At 42.8% G+C, this 23,878-nt stretch overlaps 2 protein-coding genes across 5 annotated transcripts in view; one reads left to right on the top strand and one right to left on the bottom strand.

Annotated features, from left to right (window-relative positions):
• Window positions 1-23,878, bottom strand: part of CTPS2 (CTP synthase 2) — a 121,137-nt gene that overhangs the window by 31,385 nt on the left and 65,874 nt on the right. For all 4 annotated transcript variants that reach the window (XM_057718982.1, XM_057718981.1, XM_057718984.1 and 1 more), the window contains exon 14: window positions 9,704-9,800. In XM_057718982.1, the coding sequence (XP_057574965.1) occupies window positions 9,704-9,800 (97 nt within the window). The remainder of the gene's footprint in view (window positions 1-9,703; window positions 9,801-23,878) is intronic.
• S100G (S100 calcium binding protein G) lies at window positions 18,931-23,145 on the top strand. Its single transcript, XM_057718985.1, has 3 exons — window positions 18,931-19,000; window positions 19,491-19,634; window positions 22,880-23,145. The coding sequence occupies exons 2-3, from the start codon at window positions 19,500-19,502 to the stop codon at window positions 22,982-22,984; spliced, it is 240 nt and encodes a 79-aa protein (XP_057574968.1). The 5' UTR covers window positions 18,931-19,000; window positions 19,491-19,499; the 3' UTR covers window positions 22,985-23,145.

The following is a 23,878-nucleotide window of genomic DNA, read 5'->3' as shown; positions in this document are numbered from 1 at the left end:
AGGTATGGAGTGAAAAGACTAAGCCATAGATACACCATGTTGTTGGGAGCGCTTCTCTGGACAGATTTATTGAGCACATGTGCCACGTGGTGATCCTAGGCAAACGGGGACATCCTCAACAATGACAAAGTGACACGGTCTCCCTTCCTGCCCTAGTCTTTTTGGAGACAAAATAAAATGCAACAGAGATTAACTGCACATAAGCTTAATGTTCACTTAAGAAGCAAGTAGCAGTAAAGCTTTAGAGAAAGACACCTGATAAAGTCTTAGGACCTACAAAATCCTCTCAATGTAGCCAGCAAGACACCAACAATGCATATAATGGGAACCTCAGAAACAACATGCCTGCCAAATTATACCTTCTCCTTCTCTAATTCGCTACTGGCTAGATTCTGCCCATCCTCACCCTCTTGTTAGTAATCCTAGCGTCTGAATCTATGTTATTTCTCTCCTTTTCAGAGCCAAAATTTTCTCTCCAAGAAGCTATACAAGCTAAAAGATGGCAACAACCCAAATGTCCACGGACAGATAAATGGATAAACAAAAATGGTAAATACATACAATAGAATATTATGCAGCCTTAAAAAAGAAGGAAATCCTGACACATGCTACCACATGGATGAACCTTGAGGACCTTATGCTAAGTGAAATAAGTCAGCCACAAAAAGCAAATGCTAGATGACTCCACGTATGTGAGGCACCCAGAGTCATCAAATTCCCAGAGAGAGAAAGCAGAATGGTGGTTTCCAGGGGCTGGGGGCAAGAGGAATCAGGAGTTGTTTTTTAATGGGTAAAAAGTTTCAGTTTTGCAAGATGAAAAAGTTCTGGAGATCAGTTGCACAACAATATGAATAAACACTGCTGAACTGTACACATAGAAATGGTTACGATCATAAATTTTATGTTATGTGTATTTTACAACTAAAATTTTTAAAAGTAAAAGGTAAACAGCCCCATTCTTGCCCCCACCACTCCCTCTTCCTCTGACTCACCCTTTATCCAACACCTCCATCCCCACCCTTTGCAACCCAGCATTCGTTCCTGTCATTTTACTGAACTGCTCTCTAAAACCCAGCAGATCAGTCTGCAGTGAGGACCTGAGTAATACCCCCGGCCCCCATCTGTGACCTCTGCTCCTCTCTGGATTCCCCTTGCCCTACCTCCCTGATCTATATCCGCCACTGGGGACAGCTGCCCAAGCTTACACCCTCCCTTCCTCTCCCACCTTCACTCCCCGGGAAGCTGTCAGCCATATGCTCCCATTCTATACCTCCCGATCCTTACCTTTTACCTGACCTCCACATTTTCTATTTCCAGGGGGCTGGAATAAATTACCCGTAGTGTGCACAAAAGCCAAAATCACTACCTGATGGGCTTCAGTACCTCTTTCTCAGCAGACCTGCTGTGCTTTTGCACAAACATCTTTTAACTGTTGTACTAGTGTCTTAATCTCACTTTTAAGACTGCCCAGAACCTTGCCCTGTACTAATTAGGCATGATAGGATCTAGAGCTCTCTATGTATGTACAAGGATTTGCCAGTGTTTCTCTAATTCAGAGACCCCAAGAGGCTGCCCAGAGTGCAGATTTTTGGTGTATTTTGCTTGCACAGTGTTGGCAGACACACAATGTTTTTAATTTAAACATCAAAAAATCAGATTCTCCTAAAACTCTGGATTCCCAGATTCTCTTAAAAATTTAGAAGATAGGCAACAGTGAATCCACAGATCTTCATGCAAATATCAGCTGTAGCAATTACTCCTTCGATGGGTCAAGTGCTTGTCAATTTGCCCCAGGCCCCACCACTCCCTATGGCCTCTCTAACTCTGAAGCCCACTGTAACTGCCACTGATTGTTGAGCTTAAGCCATGGCATTTCTCATACTTGGCTGTGACTCCTTCACATTCCTGACCTGGTCCTACTGTCCCAGATGCTCACTCCAAGGTTGATTCAGTGTCCCTCCTCAAGCCAAGCACCCAGTTTCAACTGACTTTCAAAAGCTAGGGGTGGGCTCTTCACTCCCTGTACTCCCTGGCTCTCCTCCCACAAGACAGTCCTCCTGAAACTTGCAGAAGCCTGTCTTGGGGCTCTCGGCATGAGGAGGCTCAGCTCTGGGAGCTGTTTGGAGGTTTCCATCCCCTTTCTGATTAAGGTCCAGCCACTGGGCAGAATGAGGTGGTCAAGAGTTCGGGCTCTGAAATCAGCTCAGTGGCTTTCTAACAAGTGACTTCACCATGCTGTGACATTGTTCTCTTGTGCAAAACACAGCTGGGTCCCAGGGGTATTGAGAGGGATAACTGAAAAGATGTCCTAGTGACCAGTGCTTAGAAAGCACACAATCCGGACCAGACACTATCTTTCTCCTTCTCCATTTTTTACTTTTGGCTTTTAGTAGATCATTCCTTTAATTTTTAGAAAACATCCCATTTCTTTTAAGTATCTAAACTCCTTCCCTTTCCCTAATTTTATTTTTCACGATCTGCTTTTATCTCAACTTTCTATTATGAAAATGTAAATTTTCTAGTTTAACAAAGCTAATCCCTCCCTTTAACTCTACACTGCAGGGTCACATGCTTTCCCATTGCTTGTATCTTCTCCCCACCCCCCCACCCCCATTTAGTATTCTCATCCTATTTTTAAATCTCTTTTCTTAGATTTTCCGCATTCTTCTGCTAGACCATATTAGCAGGTTGGGGAGCCAGGAAACCAGAACGGAGGGGCTGGAGAGAACCTGCAAGATGAAGGGACTCCCTGCTACCCACCCCTTGGCTCGCCTCTCCTCCCCTCCCACCACCCCCGTGGGAGCCCATTCTTAACACAGGCCACTAACTGAAGTTTATCCCGAGCTCTGGAAGAATTGCGGGTCAATATAATAAACCCTCCCCATTCACAATCCTAACACTGCACTTGAATAATGCTTTCCTGTGCCAGGTGCTGTTCTAAGAACCCACGTGCATAACTGATTTAGCCCTCACAAGGCCTCCACAAGGCAGCAGCTCTTCTGATGTCTATTTCCTAGATGCAGGACTGAGGGTAAGCAGCTACACAGCCAGTGACTGAGAGCTGGGGCTGGAGGGGGCTCTGATGGGGCGGTGTGGCTCCAGGGGCTGGGCTGTAACCCCTCCCTGAGTTCCCACGGATGAAGTGCTCAGGACAGAGCCGGTCCAGTAAGGGGGACATAAATGCTTTAATCCCTTACAATCTTTGAGCCCCCATAACCACAAATACACTTTGCTGGGAAAGCCCCAAGCAAAAGGCAAGAAGCAGTCGGGGAGAGGGGGACCCCCAGTGTGGGCTGTCCATGGGGAGGTGGGGAGGCTGGCCCACTCCTCTCCCGAGGCCCACCACGCTGCTTTCAAACTCCTGTCTCAGCGCAACATGTTACCGTGGCACGGCCTTTCCGCGTCCCTAACTCCCTGGTGACCTCTTTCAAACTTTTTTGTAAATCACCTCTTTAGCCCAGCCAAGGTTTTTGTGTGGCGTAGTTCTTTTCTCAAACTTCCTAACAATCTAATCACACCAGGAACTAGAAGCTGTTTTTCTCTATCAACACTTGGACAAGAGATATGAAAGCAAAAGCAGTTTTTCTAGCCTGAAAATTCATTCCCCTTATCCCCATCTCTTCCAGTGCTTTCAAATTTGAGATTGAACCACTGTGCATTTCTAATGCCATGAATATGGGGACTCACTCAATACCTTCCTAATTGGCCTCTTGCCTCTGTTCTCTCAAAACAAAAACCGCTTTCTCTTACAGTAAAGCAGAACCAAGCCTTTCAGTCAAGTCCTTCTCCTTATTATGAGGAAATGTAGACAAGGTTCCCAAAAGGAATTAAGGCTTTTCCTAAGCTATTCAATTTCCACCTGCTGCGTCCAGACAGCTTCACTGGCCTCTTGCAGCCTAGACTCTGCCACACTTGCTAGCGGCTGGTGTCACCCTGAGGAGCTCTCCCCGGCCTCCGCTGCCAGCTGACGTCTGCCAGGATCGACTCACTGTCCTCACGTCGTCTGCCCTGAGGATGAGGGTCACGTCAGAACTCTGACGGGAAATCATCAGGACCTGGTCTCCAGTTGAGCACACTGCACTGCAGAAGGCTCCTAATTCCTTCCAACATGCCGTCATGCTGCATCCGCATCTGCCACTGGATGGGATATCCCCGCAAGGCAAAACAGCATCCACTTGCCTTTAACGACCCCACGGCCCAGCCCCAAAGTGCCCAGGAGCTGGCTCTCTCCCTTCTCTGCTTCCCCAAGCACCTCCTCAGCACCCTCCCCACTTCCAGCCCGGCACATTCCTCTGATTCTAAAGGCAAGAGTGCTGGTTTGGAGGGCAGAGTTACACGGACTGCATACACGATTTGAGACTGCTTTAAACTGGGTTTACTCTAGCATTCCTACCAGCACAAACCCACACCAGATGGTGTAGTATTCAAACATGCTACCTGAATGGTCCAAATAATATGTTCCTTCTGCTGCGTGGCAGTTCGGTTTAAAGACCACACTTGGCACAGACAAAACATGTTTCCTTTCCTAGATGTCTTAGCAACATGTCTGGGACCTGACCAAAAAACTTAAGCCGGGGGCCTATAATATTTTGGAGACACTATCCAACAAGCTGTCAGCTGTCCCCTGGATGAGCTCAGAACCTAGTCTCTACTGCTCTGTACTTTACCATGTTCCCAGCTCTCACACTCAGTTGACAGCCATGAGCAAAACGATAAAGTTTCTGAAGTCTTAGAACCCTCTCATGCCAAAGTTCCTCGGAGCTCTCCCTGGCTCCCCTCTGAGCATGACCCCCTCCGTCTCCAGCCACACCTCATTCTAGATTTCTCACTTTTCAAAGCACCCCATTTAAGACTTAACTGCTCTGCACGATATCCCCCTGCTTTTCAAAAATCATCTAATTAGTTAATGAACCAAGTCATGGTATCACTATAAGTAGACAAGCCCTACCATCTACATTCCCAGATAAAATGTGCATGGTTTTCAAATTCAGGTGTAATTTACATGCAACAAACTATACAAATCTGAAGTGTTTGACTAGTTTAACAATCCTGAAATGTGTGTTTAAAGAGTTACATTTTGGAGAGTGATTGTAATGGTGGGCTGTGGAGCCCAGGCCCTGTGTTCCAGTAGAAGACTAGAAACAGTGTGAGAAAAGCCGCCAGGGTCTGTTCCCCCACCCACCCACAGTGAGCTGTTTCACCTCTGGGCCCTCCGCTTCCTCAGGTAAACAACACAGAGGCTGGATCAAACGGCTTCTGAAAGCCCTCTTGGCCTTAACTCTGTCACTAAATAGGATATTCAGGCAGGCAAGTGGACAAGCAGGGAGATGTCCTTGAATGCTCCTCAGGAGGGCAGCAGCCTTTCAGCCTTGGCCTCGTGCTTCATTCAGCCTGTGTCTCTTCTGTTTAGATGAGGGTTATATAAGCTGTGGCAATCCCGAGGCAGGACAGGATTCCCGACTGCCTTTGTTCAGCCCTCGAACTAAGAATGGCTTTTACATTTTCAGATGGTTGGAAAAAAAAACAAAAGAAAAATAATATTTCAATCATACCTCAATAAAATGGTTTAAAAAAAGAAAAATCAAATTCATAGTTTTCATAACCCTTAAGGAATGAACAGGTGACTAAGGAAAAAAAAGGAACTGGTCTTGATGAATATAAAAATTAGAATCACTTTAGTAATCTACCCATTTTGTCTATCAAATCTTTAGGCTTTGGTCCTATCTCAAAGTATTCTCTTTTACTAAAAAAACTATTTATCTTTCTGCTTTTCCACTTAATCCACAGCATTGCAATCACTGGCCTATACATCAAATTTAAATAAAGAATGAATAAATTGGGAGACTGGGATACCAAATTGTACACTCTAAATATATGCAGTTTATTGTATGTTAACTGTATCTCAAAAAAAGTTCTTAAAAAAAAAACAATGAATAGCATCAGGAATTCCCTGACAGTTCAGTGGTTAGGACTCTGTGCTTCCACTGCTGGGGGCCCAGGTTTGATCCCTGGTCAGAAAACTAAGATCCTGCGAGCCATGCAGCATAGTCAAAAATAAATAAATCTTTTTTAAAAAAGAATGAATAGCATCAAAATGCTATTTGTTTTTATATATTTATAACACTCAACAGAGCCATGCACAGTGGTCATATTCTTATCTCTTACCTCCAACACAATCTTTGGAGACCTGTGGAAGACCTCACACAAGTGGGAAGGCAAAAACTGTATGTCTCCTGGGGACCACAAGCTCATATACTCACATGCTTTTTGCAAACTATGATGCACAATTTAAATTTAAGGCAGGCCTGGAAGCAACCCCAATGTCCATCAACAGATTACTGGATAAACAAAATGTGGTCTATCCATACAATGGAATATTATTCACCCGTAAAAAGGAATGGCATACTGGACTTCCCTGGCAGTCCAGTGGTTAAGACTCTGCACTCCCAATGCAGGGGGCATAGGTTCAATCCCTGATCAGGGAACTAAAATTCTGCATGCCGCACAGTGAAGCCAAAAATAAAAATTTTTAAAGAAAAAGTTAAAAAAAAACAAAAAGGAATGGAGTGCTGACACGTTACAATGTGCATATACCTTGAACCATTATGCTAAATGAAAGAAGCCCAACACAAATGCCAAAGATCATACCATTCTATTTATATGAAATATCCAGAATAGCTAAATCTCTAGATTAATGTAATGGGCTTAGGGCTGGAGGGGGGGGGGTGGTGATAGCTAAAGGGAACAGGGTTTCTTTTTGAGGTGATAAAAATGTTCAAAACTTGACTGTGCCAGACACGATAAACCCCTCGAGGAAAACACAGGCAGAGCACTCTACGACATACATCAAAGCAAGATCCTTTTTGAACCACCTCCTAGAATCATGGAAATAAAATCAAGAATAAACAAATGGGACCTCATGAAACTTAAAGGCTTTTGCACAGTGAAAGAAACCATAAACAAGACAAGAAGGCAACCCTCAGAATGTGAGAAAATACTTGCCAACGGAGCAACGGACAAAGGATTAATCCCCAAAATATATAAGCAGCTCATGCAGCTTCATATCAAAAAAGCAAATAACCCAATCCACAAATGGGCGGAAGACCTAAATAGACATTTCTCCAAAGAAGACATGCAGATGGCCAACAGACACATGAAACGATACTCAACATCACTAAACATTAGAGAAACGCAAGTCAAGACCACAATGAGGTATCACCTCACACCGGTCAGAATGGCCATCATCACAAAATCTGGAAACAACAAATGCTGGAGAGGGTGTGGAGAAAAGGGAACTCTCCTGCACTGTTGGTGGGAATGTAAGCTGGTACAGCCACTATGAAAAACAGTTTAGAGATTCCTTAAAAAACTAAAAATGGAACTACCATATGATTCAGTAATCCCACTCCTGGGCATATACCCAGAGAAAACCATAATTCAAAAAGAAACATGTACCATAATGTTCACTGCAGCACTATTTACAATAGCCAGGACGTGGAAGCAACCTAAATGCCCATCCACAGATGAATGGATAAAGAAGATGTGGCATATATATACAATGGAATATTACTCAGTCACAAAAAGGAATGAAACTGAGCTATGTGTAATGAGATGGACAGACCTAGAGACTGTCATACAGAGTGAAGTAAGCCAGAAAGAGAAAAACAAATACTGTATGCTAACTCATATATACGGAATCTAAAAAAATGGTACTGATGAACCCAGTGACAGGGCAAGAATAAGGATGCAGATGCAGAGAATGGACTGGAGGACACAGGGTTGGGGGGGCGGGGGGCAAAGGGGAAGCTGAGACGAAGTGAGAGAGTAGCATAGACATATTTACACTACCAACTGTAAAATAGATAGCTAGTGGGAAGTTGCTATATAACAAAGGGAGATCAACTTGATGAGTGATGCCTTAGAGGGCCAGGACAGGGAGGGTGGGAGGGAGTCGTGGGAGGGAGGGGATATGAAGATATATGTATAAGTACAGCTGATTCACTTTGGTGTGCTTCAAAAGCTGGTAAAGCAATTATATTCCAATAAAGAGCTTAAAAAACAAACAAACAAAAACTTGACTGTGGTGATGGTTGTATAACTGTGAATACAATTTAAAAAAAAAACGGTGAATTGTACACTTTTAACAGATGAATTGTATATGTAAATTATATCTTAATAAAACCATTTAAAATTTTTTTCAAGGCAGGCAAAAGATGTTATTAAGCAACAAACTTTGGTGTTGTGTTTAATATTCATAAAAATCATCAATGTTACTTTTATGTCTACTGTAAAGAAAAACAAACCCTAAATCAATCTTATTTCCATCAAGACAGGTAAAAACTTTAAATATTTTGAACACAATGCTCTTTTTAAAAATCTTAGTATGATTATAACTAAATCTTTTACAGCAGATATAATTTTAAAAGATGAAATTTCTCACTAAACATTTTTGCCTCTTAGACCACGGTTTGAACAAAGTTTCAAAGTATCTGGAAACATCTGAAAGCCAAAGAATCCCTGCTAACACCCAGGAAGAGAAAAAACTGTTATATTGTTAAAGAAAAAAGTGGTGTAGAGAACACTGGCTTTTCATCCAGAGAGTAGGGAAATGTGTACACTTTGAAACTTTTCCTTTTTAAATTTCCTTCTTGCTAGGAAGCTTTATATTCCTTAGAAGCTGTTTATCAGCCTTGAAGGAGAAACTCATATTTCTAGTCTTATTCTTCTTTGAGTGAAGCATTTTTCTAAGGTATTCTTATAACTTCACAGGAACAATGCTGGATGCCAGAGATAACCTGGGTTCCCTCCTCTGCATCCAGCCCAGGGGTGGGGTGGGGGCGGGGGCGCGGAGCAGGGAAGGTGAGCAGGGCTAGCATCTGTCCTGGCCACTGCTGTATCTGCAGAATTGAGCACAGCGCATATGACGCAGAGTAGGCACTGAGATATATTTATGAAATTGAATTAAGGGCTTTGGGGTTACATTCAGTTATTCTCATATCATATGTTAATGTACAGAAAAAAATTCCACAGAAATTAGAATAACCTGCTATACTTAAAATAGATAACCAACTACCTATGGTATAGCACAGGGAACTCTGCTCAATATTCTGTAAGAACCTAAATGGGAAAAGATTTTGTAAATGAATAAAATAAAATAAAACCCTTTAACAATAAAAAAAAATTAGAATAACCTTATCGGCAGTAGAAGATTAGCAAATATCAGACAGTGAAGCTCATCATATTTTCCTCGTCCCATGCTAGAGCTACTCAGGGAACAGAGACATAGAATTCTGAGACATAACTGTCCCCCTTCTCAAGAAGTTCAGAAATTTAGTGGCTCAAAGCAGTCAGACAAACAGCTAAACAGGGAGCCGGTCTTGATGCAGTGGAGAGACCAGTGGATTCGGAAGAACTGAGTTGGAATCAGGGCTGTCCTGGTGCAGGGTCATCCCCAGAAGCATCCGTAAAGCACAAAGCAGCCCATTGGCCAGGGTGTGGTGGAGGGCAAATAAGAAGGAGGCCATCCACGTGTGTTCCACCAACCCTTCCAGGGAGAGGAATGGGGAAGCAGGAGGACCAGCAAGGGCAGAGACAGGGAAGGGGTGAGGGGGATGGGATGGAGAGCTCCAGGAGGGCGGTGGCCCGGCACAGCCATGCGAATGATGCCCGCCATGTTACCAAACAAGCGATCTGAGAAACTTACTTAATATTGAATTTTCAGTTTTGAAAACAGTTCTTCTTATTCCCAGCCTCATCGTTCCTCCCAAATTGCCAGGGTTGTGTTCCGGCATATCAATCACCTTAGAAAACAAAACAAGTCCGGTTTTGCCATCTTGTAAAAACGTAGTTTTCCAAATTTCAAGCTTTACCTTTAGGGGATGCTCACTGGGTAAGGATGTTCCCTAAACAATAAAATCCGATCGTTCCTTCCAATTTTCCGATTCAAACACAGTCATGCTTTTATACACTCCTCACAGTATGCTGCCTTTTTCTCTCTGCTTCTCACCTTTCATTCAAATCACAGGTAAAAAAATTATCAGGACCATCTTTATGATCTCCCTCCTGTCATTACTCAAACTGTCAGTTCCAGGCAATGTTCACACTTCAAGTTCTGGCCTTCTGGGACTTTCCACTTTTGTCTTCACATCCCTCATAATAACAACCCTCTTCCACTGCACACTCCATTCCCTAAAGATTTTCCATAAGCAAATCTGTCCATTTTGGAAAAAGATACCAAAGTATAGCTGTCCCTCAGTATGCACGGGGGACAGGTTCCAGGACCCCTGGGGATAACAAAATCCTTGGATGCTCCAGTCCCTTACAGAAAATGGCACAATACAGTCAGCTACCAGTATCTGCAGATGCCGAACCCATGGGTACAGAGGGCTGACCGTACTTATTTGTAGAAAATCATTTAGAAGGAATCCTTTTGTTTTTTGGGGTTTTTTTTGGCCACGCCATGTGGCATGCAGGATCTTAGTTCCCCTTCCCCTGACCAGGAATCAAACCTGTGCCCCTGCAGTGGAAGCATGGAGTCTTTAACCACTGGACTGCCAAGGAAGTCCCCTAGCACATTCCATAGGTCCGAAACCTAAGCACCACCCTGGATCTCACCCTCTCCCTCATCACCAACGTGTCAAGTCCTATCCGCTTAGCGGCTCCAGACTTCCCACATCCAACCACGGCTCCCACCACCCCCCAAACCACAGCCCCTCACCCAGGATGCGGCCAGAGCTCACTGACTAGCCACACCCCACATTCACATGTCTCCCCACCCCCGGGCACTGCAGGCAGAGTGGTCGTGGTATTTCTCCTGCTTCAAATCCTTGACTGCCTGGTACTGGCCCAACCTAGCCCTTCAGCCTCACTTCCTGAGGCTTTCCGCTCCTACCCAGAGTTCTGGTCACCAAGCCTTCCTTCAGTTCCTCAAGTGCATCTTCTTTCCTCCCACCGTGCAGACTTTGAACATCTCCCACTCCCCTACCCTCTTTTCCAAAATTAACCCATCCTTAACATTACAATCTTAGCTCAACTATCCAATATGCACTTCCCCAGGAGCTGATATTACCAGGCACCACAGCCTCGTCGGGAACCTCTATCAACGCGCTCCCCGTCACTGTGCTCCCCTCGGTTTGTGTGTAGAGTGCTTTGTGTGCGAGACTGTGGAGCTCTAAGAGCTGGGGCACTTTTTGCTTTTAGCATCGCATTCCCAGCCCCTAGCACACATGGAACTGGCATTTGATATGCACTGAATGAATGTGTGGATGATTGAATGAACTCACACCAAATAATTTCAGATTTATCTTTAGGATTAATTCACCGAAATGCAGAAACATGATTTTTATGAAAAGCCTGTTCTTGTTAGTCAATGGTCTATTTTCTCAGTTCTTTTCACTACAATCTCATGGTTTTATTTCATCTTTTTTAAGTTGTTAGAACAAACTACAGTTGGGTAAGTTAACCTTTTCTAATGGAATTGTTCAAGTTGTTTCTTTCCTTGTTTTTTCTATACCCTAACTGCCACATATTGCTCTACAGGAATGCTTGACAACTGGAATTTTCCAAGAACTTGTCCGATCTTATCAGTACCCCAGAAGAACTTTCTGAGCCATTTGAACCCTGTGGCCCAGGTACGCTCTAAGAGTCACTGAGGGGAAGGGGTGGAAAAAAAACCTGACCACACCCCTTGGCGGATGGAGTGCCCGGCTCTGAAGTATTCTTGGCCCTGCCACGTCTTTCCTATCTTCTTGGGTCGGCTAATTACAGCTAGATTAAGTATTACGGGAGTGAGGTAAGATAGGACATCAGCTTCCAGTTCAGAAAGCTGAGCTGCTTGGCTTTCAGCCCCTTGGGTATTTTCTAGGAAAGGGCAGATAAGACTACACTATCTGCCACAGATTCATAAGAAGTCCTAGGTCACTTCACAGCTTCAATTTCTGCCTCAGCTGAAGACCACCTGAACCCTTTAGGAAGATCACAGCAATAAACTCCCCTGGTTTCTTCTTCTAAGTGTACTATGACGCCTCAAAGTCAGCCTTACTTACTGCGCTGGGTTTTTCCACTCAGAAGAGTCTTTTAATGTAGTCTGTTCAGTTATTGGCATGTCTGGAATTCAAGGAATGTTCTGGTATAAACCACTGAGAATGGAATCAAATGACCCAGCTAAGAACAGGAATTCTGCCTTACTGCTTACTTGGGATGAATCTGACAAACACAAGCCCAGGAAATTTTTCCAAAAGAAATATTTCCAAAAGTTAAATGCAGTGGGCACAGGGCTGCCTAAGAGTCTTAAATACTCCTTTAACAGAGGGGGAAGTCTAGAAATTCCTGAAAGAGCAATATGAAAATATTATTTAGAAACACAAAGGTAGGGACTTCCCTGGTGGTGCAGTGGTTACACAGATTTGATCCCTGGTCAGGCAAGATCCCACATGCCGAGGAGCAACTAAGTCCATGGGCCACAACTACTGAGCCCATACACCACAACTACTGAGCCCATGTGCCGCAACTACTGAAGCCCATGTGCCTAGAGCCCGTTCTCAACAAGAGAAGCCACCACAATGAGAAGACAGTGCAACACAACGAAGAATAGCCCCCACTTTCCACAATTAAAGAAAAGCCCTCACGCAGCAATGAAGACCCAATGCAGCTCAAAAATAAACAAAAATAAAAATAAAAAAAAAGAAACGTGAAGGTAAATATCAGGAGAAACAGCTATAAGAGTTGAGTGTGGTATAGTATAGAGGAGGTGAGGATTATTGACTTTTTCATCATAGGCCTTTTGGAATTGTTGGCTTTTTCAACTTTGAACACAGTATTTCTTCAATGAAAATACAAATTGAAGGCCAAAATAGTGAAATATATTGTGTAAGTCTTCCACTAGGGTATTAGCTCACATTATCCCTGCTGTTTTCAAAAGCAATAAATAAGACCTCCTGAAATGATAGCACAGAAAGAAATCCCAAGGTGTAACTGCCACGGTGATCCTCCGATTAAAATATGCTACCATAGAAACCAGGGGAGAGGCAAAGAAAATGTTAAAGAAGAGATAGGGGAGCAGATGGAAGTAGATTTCCAACTCCAAATGGTGCCCTGAACAGCAGTAAAAGGAGAAAAGCAGAGCGAGAACTGACAGGAGGCTTCATCTGGAGACGCTTATCACACACACAGTGCAAGAATGTCCAGGCCATGCAGCAGCCAGGGGAACACAAACTCTCTGGAAGGGGATGGCTGGGAATGGCTGGGGATGGCTGGGGAAGGCAGAGAACACAGCGCACTTCTCATCAAGCCTGGCCTAACCTGTTGCCTTGCAGAGATATCAGGCCATCCTGCCAGCTCTAAAGATGACAGTATGACTGCCTCTCGGGTTACAAGTGACCTGATTCAGCCACAAAATTAAGGAAAACATCTTTGTTCATGGCATTCCTTCCACAAAAAGCCTGAGAGACAGGAGAACATCACAGTTTTAAAACATATCTTTTATCATTACTGGGGTGGTTAAAGAAAAGAACCTCAGGCATGCTTTAGTTTTAATCCCAACATTTCCAAAATACCCTAGATTTTCATCTAACAGGAAAATGTCTCTTCCACTGCAAAAGGGTCACCTTGGCCCATTCTGAGTTTGCCTAAATACAAGCTGACATCTGATCCCCACTACTGATCTGTCCTTTCTTGGAACCAAGCCATAGAGCAGCAGAAAAAAGGATCAATAAGTAACGAATATTGGTGCTGATAAAGCTTTAGGAGATGTAAAAGTACCATGTAAAGATAAACATGGCCCTAATTAACCTTTACCAAAGTTTCTGCAGCCCACCATAAAAGTGTAATGGGTTCAAGACTTCAGGAGTCCTGGATGCCTTAAACAAAACAACAAAGTCTAGGGAAGTTAGGTTCTCTTATCAAAGATGAAATTCTTTTTTTTTTTTTTTTTTTTGGCCATACCACGCGGCTTGTGGGAGCTTAGCTCCCTAACCAGGGATTGAACCTGGACCCTCAGCAGTGAAAGCACAGAGTCCTAACCGCTGGACTGCCAAGGAATTCACAAAGATGAAATTCCTAAATAGCAGCGTGGGAAAGAGTACACGCCTTCTGATCGACCTGACAGATACCTGGTAAGGCCAGCTTCTCTCACATCCCTTGCCTTTGGACGTTTCATTTGGGGACACTAAGGGAGCCTACCTCCCAGCAGACCATTTCCAGTAGCTGACCAGCTACAGCAGGCTCCATCATCGCAGCTCAAATCTAAACCCTTTCATGTGGCACTCACGTTCCACCTCATTCAGGAACCATCTATGCTTTTCGCATATATTTTAACCCCTGATTTCTACCACAGCTGGACAGGTCCATCACCGATGGCGCCTCTGCTCCCCTCCCCATGACCCCACTACATACATATCACCTCTTCACAATGTTCCCTGAGATGGCTTCTGCCCACCATCCCACGTGGGCTCGTGCTCTAGGGGCACCCTCCAGTTCTCCTTATCGTGCCATACTTAATACCACTGCTATGCTCACCCTACCAAACAAATAACACACACTGTTAATTCATTTCCAATAAGAGGTAGGCTGAATAATGGCCCCCCAAAGATGTCCAAGTCCTAGTCCCCAGAAACCGTGAATATGTTGCCTTCCGTGGCAAAAGGGACTTTGCAGGCTTGATTAAATGAAGGCTCTTGAGATGGTAAGATTATCTGGGGTTATCAGGGTGGGCCCAATGTAAACACAGGGTCTTCATAAGAGGAAGCAGGAGGGTTAGAATCAGAGATGGAGATGTGACAATGAAGCAGAGGTCAGAGAGAGAGATTGCAAGAGGCCACGTGGTTGGCTTTAAAGATGGAGGAAGGGGCCATGAGCAGGCAGTCTCTAGAAGCTGGAAAAGGCAAACAAATAGATTTTCCCCTAGAGCCTCCAGAAGAAATGCAACCCTACCAACCCACTTCTAAGCTCCAAACCTATAAAAAAATTAATTTGTCACTAAGTTGGTAGTAATTTGTTACAGCAGCAATAGGAAACTAATACAGTCCTTTATCGTATACAACTTTAACTTCCTCCATCATTCTGTATATGCATCTCCTCTCAGAAACTAAAGTGTGGGCTCCTCATGCCCAAGGACTAGATCTTCCTCTCTAGCTCCACCAGAGTTCAGCACAGTGTCAGGTTTGGACCAAGTGCTCCATCATTAAATCTCCCTGGATTTTAATCAAAAACTAACAGAGGCGACCCATGGACTGGTCGGTGGGCCTGCAAGGAGCGGAGGGTCTCTGAGATCAAGTTGCAAATGGAAAGGGAGGGGCAGCGGCCTGCTCTGAGGCCAAGACACACTGTGCCCAAGCCCACCTCTCATCTGATACAGGGCCGGTACTTCTCTGCAGCATCAGGGCAATGTGAAGATGGATTCTACAATGGTGAAAGCATTGAGCAGTCCTAGAAATATGTATATATTTTCTAGTTTTTTTAATTTTGTTTTTTCCACCAGTAAAAGAAGGTCTATGTTACTTCTTTATACCTTCAGGTGTGATTATGACACAAGTCTAAGTCCTGCCTCTGGACCTCACACTAACATTGACCAGCTCTCCTCACAGAAGCCCTACTCCTGAGACAGAGCAGGTGGCATGGTGGCTGAGGTGCAGGCTGGCCCTGGACTTGAATCCCAGATCTGCCAGTCTCCAGTGATGTGACCTTGAATGGATCCTTGACCATCTCTGTAGACTGGAGGTAACAGCGGCATCCATTTCACAGGGATGCTGTGGGATTTCTAGAGCCAACACATCGGGTGCAGGGGCAGCACACCGCCCACAGTAAAAAACGGCCTTCAATGGTTGGGGGCTCTGATTAGGAGGCCTCTGAGAACGCTGGCACCCAGGGGAGAGAGGCTGGAAGTAGAAGGTGAACTCTGTCATGGGGGTGGGGAAGGAGTCCCTTTTAGGAACAGCCGCACTTTAGCAGTCGGGGTCTCTCCCAAACCTCAGCATCAAAGACAACACGAACCCACAGACAGCATTTCACACACATTTTGCTTAACACGGCCTGGCTGCTGACACTACCCTCTTCCCGAGGTGCTTTTTGAGACACTGCTGCTGTGGCCGTCAAGTAGAGTAACACGGCCACGGAGGCCTGTGGTACCCCGAGCTTTTAAAATAAGTTATTCTTGGCTTTCCTAGGAAAAAATGAAGTCTGTCCAAAGATCAAGCAATTGAACAGTGAGGTGAAATAACCTTTGCCTCTCCATTTTTCCATTACCCGTCTTGTGCCTGTCATTTTCCCCCTTTCTCTGGTTTCAAAATGCACTCTTTTGAACACACCCTGTATTTATCGCCCATCTCCATATATTTTTAGTTAATGTTTCATGAGAATATCTATTGGTAGATTTCATGTTTCCCATTGCAGGTTTACCCTCACACTTGAGTCCACAGGTAAAGAGAAAAATGAGAGACAAGAGATATGACTTGCAGTGGTGGGCAAGTGAAAATATAAAAGGACCGACGGACTGTTTTTGCAGTTCTGTTAGCATTTACCACAAGCCTAAGTTCCGACAACAAGCAGCACTGGGCCTGTTTCAATCAGAGGTCTTCCCTTGAAACTAGAGATTTGTAGCTTAAAACCAATACTGTTCCAAATGGTTTTCTTAGAGTTAATTTTACACACACACACACACACACACACACACACACACACACGTGTGTTCGTATATACAATGTATTTCATGTGTTATATATAACATATTATCTCATATAATATATACTTGTTAAAATCATATAGTTATATATTATATTGTTATTAAGATCATAGATAGTTATTAAAATCATTTCTTCAATATAGACTCAAGAAATGAAACAATTGCCATGTTGATTTTGTGGTAATTTGAGAGAACAGATGATTTAAGATGCTATTTCAACAATTGTGGAGATGTGAATACAGGCTGTGATAATGTCATTGTGGTTGTGTAGGAGAATGTCCTTGTCCTTAAGAGATAAGATGCTGAGGTATTTAGGGGGGAAGTATCTGGATGTCTGTAACTGATTCTCAAATGGTTGGGTGGTTGGGGGTGGGGGTGGGGGGGTCGTCCATAGAAAATGAAAGCAAATGTTAGCGATTAGCCAATCTAATTGGTATTCATTGACTCTTCCTGCAAATTTTCTGTAGATTTGAATTTTTTTAAAATGGTGTTGCAGGAAAAAGATACTTGTTTTCATAACTGTTCAACACAAGCCTCCTAACTCCCAGGTAAAACGGAGCATAAGTATAAAAATCTGAGAAATTCTCTAAAATCTTGATTAAAATACATTGCCAAAATCAGAACATTTTTGTATACATCTTACAACTAAAAGTAAAATGCCTATCTTTACTCTAAGAAGTGAGTTAGTACATAGTCAGTACTGATGCATACCAAAGTCAAATAATCTGCAATAAAAGCGAGAATGACATATACAAGACAGATAAGGTGCATGGAATGATCAGGACTCAGGATTGGTGGGAGCTTTTAAGGAACTCTATATATAGGATTTCACATTTGTTCTCCAAGGTAAATAAGGAATAAGGCCTTAGAATTTTAGAACTGAAAAGCATCAGAGAGAAGTACAGTCCAATATTTTAACCCTGAATTTGTACGCATCATAACAAAGGGTCACAGGAAACTAAATAAAAAATAGAAAAGGTCCATACATTTGTAGAGACATGGATGGACCCAGAGACTGTCATACAGAGCGAAGTGAGTCAGAAAGACAAAAACATATATCGTATATTAACACATATGAGGAATACAGAAAAATGGTACAAATCAACTGGTTTGCAAGGCAGAAATAGAGACACAGATGTAGAGAACAAACATATGGACACCAAGTGGGGAAAGCTGGGGGCGGGGGTTGGAGTGGGATGAATTGGGAGATTGGGATTGCCATATATACATTACTAATAAGAAAAGAAATATCAAATTGTACACTTTAAATATATGCAGTTTATTATATGTCAATTGTATCTCAATAAAAGTTCTTAAAGAAAAAAAAATAGAAAAGGTCCATAAAAAGTGTGGACATATACAAGTATTCAAAAGCTGTTAAGTGCTTTTAAAGTTGATCTGGAATCCCCTTCTTGTGAGTTACAGTTAGTATTGGATCAATGTTCCCAGAAAATGTCCTAATCCTTTCATGGAACTCTTTCTAAGAGAAATAAATTTAGCCTCCAATTTTAAATCCTGGCAGTTCCAGAAGTTTGAAGTAATTCCAACTGAATAAAAGTAAGTCAAGTGTTTTTACAAGTTTTTAGAATGTTTAACAAAATAGACTTGGCGAGGAAAAGCAGTAAGAAATAAAAAGCACACATGGGAACAACAAATAATGAAAGAGTTGAAAAATGATCATGCTACCTGGCAAGCTTGCTTTGCCAAATGAAACCGCAAATTATTGTGTATCCCCCCCCACTTCTTAAACCTGCTTCTCAATGATACTTCATTCATTCATTCATTCATTCATTCAGTTATTCAAAAATTTAACCACCTAACATGTATAAAACATCAGAGGGACTTCAAAGGCCATATGGCAATTCTTTAAACTATGTAGTATTTGATTATCTATTTCAGCATTTTTTTCTTGATGTGCAGAAAATTATAATTTTTTCAAGCCTAAATATGCAGCTAAATTGAAAAAAAAAAAGAACCCTCCATATTTGGGCTTTCTAAAATGTGAACAGTGAGCAAATATCCTAATTCCACGTTGTAAGGAAAATATAATCTAAGGGGTAAAGAATCCAAGCTTACTCTTGGGACTCTGAACCATTAAGCAACTGTTGAGGTGGCCCTTTATTGGATCTTGCCCTTAATTATGAAGTTCATGCAGTCTTAAGCTTGGGTTTCAAAAATCATTAATAATTACCCTTAAATGGCAAACAAAAGGAAAACTTCATCATCAAGGCGGTGCGTCTGTAGAGACTATAAAAGTCGCAGGACCCTGCTCAGCTTCTCACACTCCCATTTGATTCTTCAGCTGCCTCACTGCTGCACGACCAGGTAAGTGTGATTTTAGTACTACCTGCAGCTGCTTCTGCTTCCTTTCAGGATGGTACAAAAGATCACAGTCTAGAGAAAAAGTGGATTTGTGCCATCTAAAGATATTACCAGTAACTTAAGAGACTAGAAGCTGTGGTCAGGTTTCTCGAAGACCACAGCCCACAGGGTGCAGACCAGGTACGTAAAAAGTGAAGAATGTCATAATTACGAGTAAAACTGTTTGGCTCCAAAGACTATCTTCTAACAGACCTACTCTAAGAACAGACATTTAACATACTATTCTAGATGATTATTTTTAAAACACATTAGCAGTCACTGGTACATTGTTTCCCACAGTTCCCGCCCCCTCTCTCCTCCTCTGCCTCTTTATCTTCCCCCTCCCCTTTTCTTTATTCTCTCTTACCCATGCCTAGAAAACAGCCCAAAAGCACTCAACCCCTGCTGATAATCATCAGCTTTTTGGTAAGTTCATTTCTTTCCCAATTTACAGGACACCAAAATGAGTGCAAAAAAGTCTCCTGAAGAACTGAAGAGCATTTTTGAAAAATACGCAGCCAAAGAAGGTGATCTAAACCAGCTGTCAAAGGAGGAGCTGAAGCTACTGATTCAGACTGAATTCCCCAGTTTACTGAAAGTGAGTACAGAACCACAGAGCCCGCTGATAGGGTGGTGATGTTGGGAAGGGAGGGAAGAGGGGAGGAAAGGATGCAGGGAGAGGCTGAGGTCCACAATGATGCTGATCACAGCTCCACCTGGGCAGGAGTGCCCTGCAGCCCAGGCGTGGGCATCACCTGAGGGAGGGCACTTGAATATGTGCTTTCCTCCCCTGGTAGCAGGCCATGTTTCAGATGGCAAGCTCCTACAAAGCACGGGCTACGCCTTCTATCGCCCACACCCTTGACACAGAACTCCCCGTGACCAGCCATACTAAACAGAAGCCACAATCACACTCTTATCAAGCTAGGCCTGGAAGACCTGCAGGTTGCCAAGCAAACACACTAAGGCCTTCAGCCTGGATTCAGCACCTCTGCACCAGGCTTTAGGAAAACAAAGAGGCCTGTACAGTTATGGAGTTGGACTTGGATGTGCTTCTCTGTTATAGGTAGGATCTCTCCACTAGACTAATGCTTACTTGGCAGTCTGTTAAGAAAACCGGCTTCACGCTGATAAATTGCCCTCTGGAGACACCCATTTCTATTTCAAAAGCATTTACATTTGTGTTAATTTGTGTTAAGCACCTAAATTTGTGTTAATGAGCAACTTTCAGGAAAGGATTATATTTTCTCAGCCATAAAGTTTCTCATCAAAACCATCCCAGGGTTGTCAAAATCAAAATGCATCTAGAGGCAATAAGGAATAGGGAAGGGCTGATTCTCTTTGCTCCAATATACCTTCTTGCCCTTGGAACTAAAAACCATCTTCAAAATGGAAGCAACTGTGCAACTATTATATTTGACTCGGCCCTTACTTAGCTCTAACTAAAGAATTTGGTTCTCAGATTTTAACCAGAAATGTCCCTTCTGCCAATATGACATGTGAGAAGGTTTCTAGTTTTAGTTGTTGAGGTTTCTGTTTTTAGTACCAAAGAGTGAAGAAGCTGAATTCAATGACTTTATAATCGATATTTTCTTATAGTTAAAATGCGAAATAACTTTTAAAAAGTTAAAGGCACTAGCAGAAAAAGAGATTTCTAATTAAAAATAAAAACCAATGTTTCTGAGAAAGATTCAACTCTTCAAAAAACTCGTTTTTCCAAAAGGAAGAAAAATAATAATAGGAATAATAGAAAATAATAAAAAAAAGAAGAAAAATAATAATCTGACAGGAAAGCCTAGGCAATCTACTCAAATTGTTTTTAAATAAGGTAAGACTGGCGAATTTTTCTGTATTTTCTATATTTTATGTATTGCCTATAAAAAGCACATATGACTTTCCTAATTTGGATAAAGGTAATAAGACTAATGGTAAGTTGTGAAAAATCTACTTATCAAGTCATGTGCTGATTATATTTCCATACAGATTTCTAAGGTTTTCTAAGCTATACTCTGTTTACATCATATCACCTTGTATGGTTTAGAATCTAGCAAATGCTTCAGGAAAACAGTGCTTGGTATTCATAAAACAGATGCTGAATAACTAACTTACAGTTTGGTCTTGTGAGCATAGCTAAGTGCCAAGTGTCTCTGTAGGAATCTTAGGGATTAAAACATACCTTGATGTAGAGATTTATTGCACAACAATGTGAACATACCTAATGTTACTGAACGGTATACTTAAAAATAGTCAAGATGGGGAATGTCATCTTATGTGTCTTTTACTACAATTTAAAAAAAAATTTTTTGAAGCTGACTTATAAACTGTTATTTCAATAGGTTTCCTGGGTACTATTTTGCCACAGAGACCCCTTAGCTGAAAGTCAGAGTTGTAATGGCTTTAAGATTGGAGTTTTATGGCAGTGAAGGGGCTCAGAGCAAGTCTCCCCAAAATATGCCACTTTAGCATGAGGATTATTTTGAACCAAAAGCAATCAAAATCCAAAAGATTCAGGGAAAGCTCTTTACCTCCCACTCAACTGCCTAAATTTACATTGCAAAGGGGAGCCTGTATCAGGAAGAGAGCTCTTGCTAGAGATTCCTTTTATCCTAATAAATTTATCTGTATAACAGGCCAAACTTTTGTTATCCAAACATCTCTGCCTTCCTGTGAATGGCCTTCCTTCCCTTTGTATCCTCAGCTCAGGATGTTACATAAGCCTCAGTTACCTGGCTGCCCTTTGGGTCTCATATTTTTATGGGGTACCCCGTACATACGTAATGAAACTTGTTTTTCTCCTATTGATCTATGTCAATTTAATTAATAGACAGCCAAAGAACCCAGAAGGGAAGAAGGGAAATTTTTCCACCCCTACAGCAGAGACAAAAATTAAGTCTGCTTAAGTCACTACAGGAATAGCAGTAGTCAAAAGGGACTCGAGCTGAACATGCTCTGATGTAACAAGCAGTGGTTCTCTGAGCGGTCATTCCTGGACCAACAGCATCAACACCGCCCAGGAATCTGTTGGAAATACAGATTCTCGGATCCCACCCCAAGCCTAGTGAATCAGAAGCTCTGGGAGTGGGACCACCCATCAATCTGGGTTTACTAAGGTCAGCAAGCCCACCTGGTGATTCTGACATGTGCCAAGGTGTGAGAAGCACTGAGCCAAAGCCATCTTGCATAGCACTGAAGTGGGCTGCAACCCAGGGTTTGGGAAAAAACTGGGGTGGTTGCTAATTAAGGGGCTGAGCTCTAAAGTCAGTGTTTGAACCCCAGGCCCTCTCCTTACCAGCCGGGGGCCCTGGGCAAGTCAATGGCTGTCTCAAAGCCTCAGTTTCCTCATCTGTAAAGTGGATCTCCCCCACAGGGCAGCTGGGAGAATTGCACAGGCTAAGGAAAAGCCTTGGCACAGGGCTGGCCCATGGCAAGCCTCAGATCGTATGCTGGCCCAGCTCTGGAACTGGATGCCAAACCAGCTCCCAGGGAAACCTTGGAGCAGGGCCCCTCAGCAGTCAAGTGAAGCCCTGGGAATTCTTCTCAAAAGAATATTTAGATTTAGATTACATACGAAACCAATTATTTTAAAATACATGTTATCAATTTTAAAATAATAAATGTGTGATATAGTTTTTTTTTTTTAAAAAAGGGTAGTCAGTTCTGTGACATGGAGCAATACTACAACTAAAGTTGGTTTTTTCATCTCTCACTATCAGTAAATGTGACTGAAAACTCAGTTGCCTTCTTGGAACATAGACCCGGTATCTCTAATTTTGGAGAATGTGCAGCAGTAACTGAATCATTTTCTCTCCTCTCTTCTATCCCATCCTTTTTGTCTAAAACCAGGGTCCAAGCACCGTAGATGACCTCTTTCAAGAACTGGACAAGAATGGAGACGGAGAAGTTAGTTTTGAAGAATTCCAGGTGTTAGTAAAAAAGATATCCCAGTGAAGGAAAAAACCAAACAGCATCATTCTAAGTACCAGAAGACACGTGCCTGGGATGTGGCCCTATTCTGTACGAAACCACCAATGTCTCCACTTAATTCTTTTGCAATTATAATGATCCAGCAGTGAGGTCTAATTATTGAATAAAGAAATCGTTAGACACGTCTCACCTTGTCAAGTACTGACCCTTGTAGCTTACTAGATTTGAAAGTAACCTTAATTTGATGCATCTAATTTATAGATTTATAAAGAAAAAAAAGGCCCAGAATAGTTCCACGATCTTGACCAAGACCACAGAGATGGTGGCAGAGACTTGGAAAGAATTCCGACAAGTCAAACCAACTCCCTCCCTCCACTCTTCCACCAGAATGACCCCCTCCCTGCTCTCCCTCCACAGCCACGAAGGGCTCACATCATTCCCAACATCAGCTCATATTTCACACTAGTCAATGGCTAGTGAGAAACAGACTTCATGAAACAGACAATTGTCTTTAAAGTCATTTCCCAGCACTTGGCTGTGCCTCTTGAATCAGAGACCCTTTGGGGGAGCAAAAGAAATATATGTCCATAGAGTCAGTTCCGCTCCATCATTGAGGAGATGACCTTGGTTCTGGTATGTGACGTGGAAAATAAAAGGGACAGGAAGACATAGGACCCTCCAGCTGTGCTGCTGGGACACTGGGTATCTGAGAAACAGCTAGTCCTCAAGTTCCACTAGCTGAGTCCAGCTGGAGAGAGGGAGAGAGGGAGGAGTGTGGGAGAGGAGTAACTTTCTTCTGCCCCTTACCAGACAGTTAAAATGGCAAAGTCAAATTAGTCCAAGTTGGCCGCGACAACCCACCACAGCGGTGCCTGGCAGCCAGGTCTTTATCCTGACCACCCTCTCCCCTCCTCAGAA

The sequence above is a fragment of the Hippopotamus amphibius genome, chromosome X, assembly GCF_030028045.1.
Source record: "Hippopotamus amphibius kiboko isolate mHipAmp2 chromosome X, mHipAmp2.hap2, whole genome shotgun sequence".
NCBI classification, from domain to species: domain Eukaryota; kingdom Metazoa; phylum Chordata; class Mammalia; order Artiodactyla; family Hippopotamidae; genus Hippopotamus; species Hippopotamus amphibius.
This window is presented reverse-complemented; position numbering and strand designations above follow the sequence as displayed.

What these genes read in the sequence shown, in the direction of transcription:
- S100G (XM_057718985.1), top strand. Translation starts at nt 19,500, where the DNA reads ATGAGTGCAAAAAAGTCTCCTGAAGAACTGAAGAGCATTTTTGAAAAA. An exon ending in AATTCCCCAGTTTACTGAAA is followed by an intron (nt 19,635 to 22,879) that starts GTGAGTACAGAA and finishes GTCTAAAACCAG; the next exon opens with GGTCCAAGCACCGTAGATGA.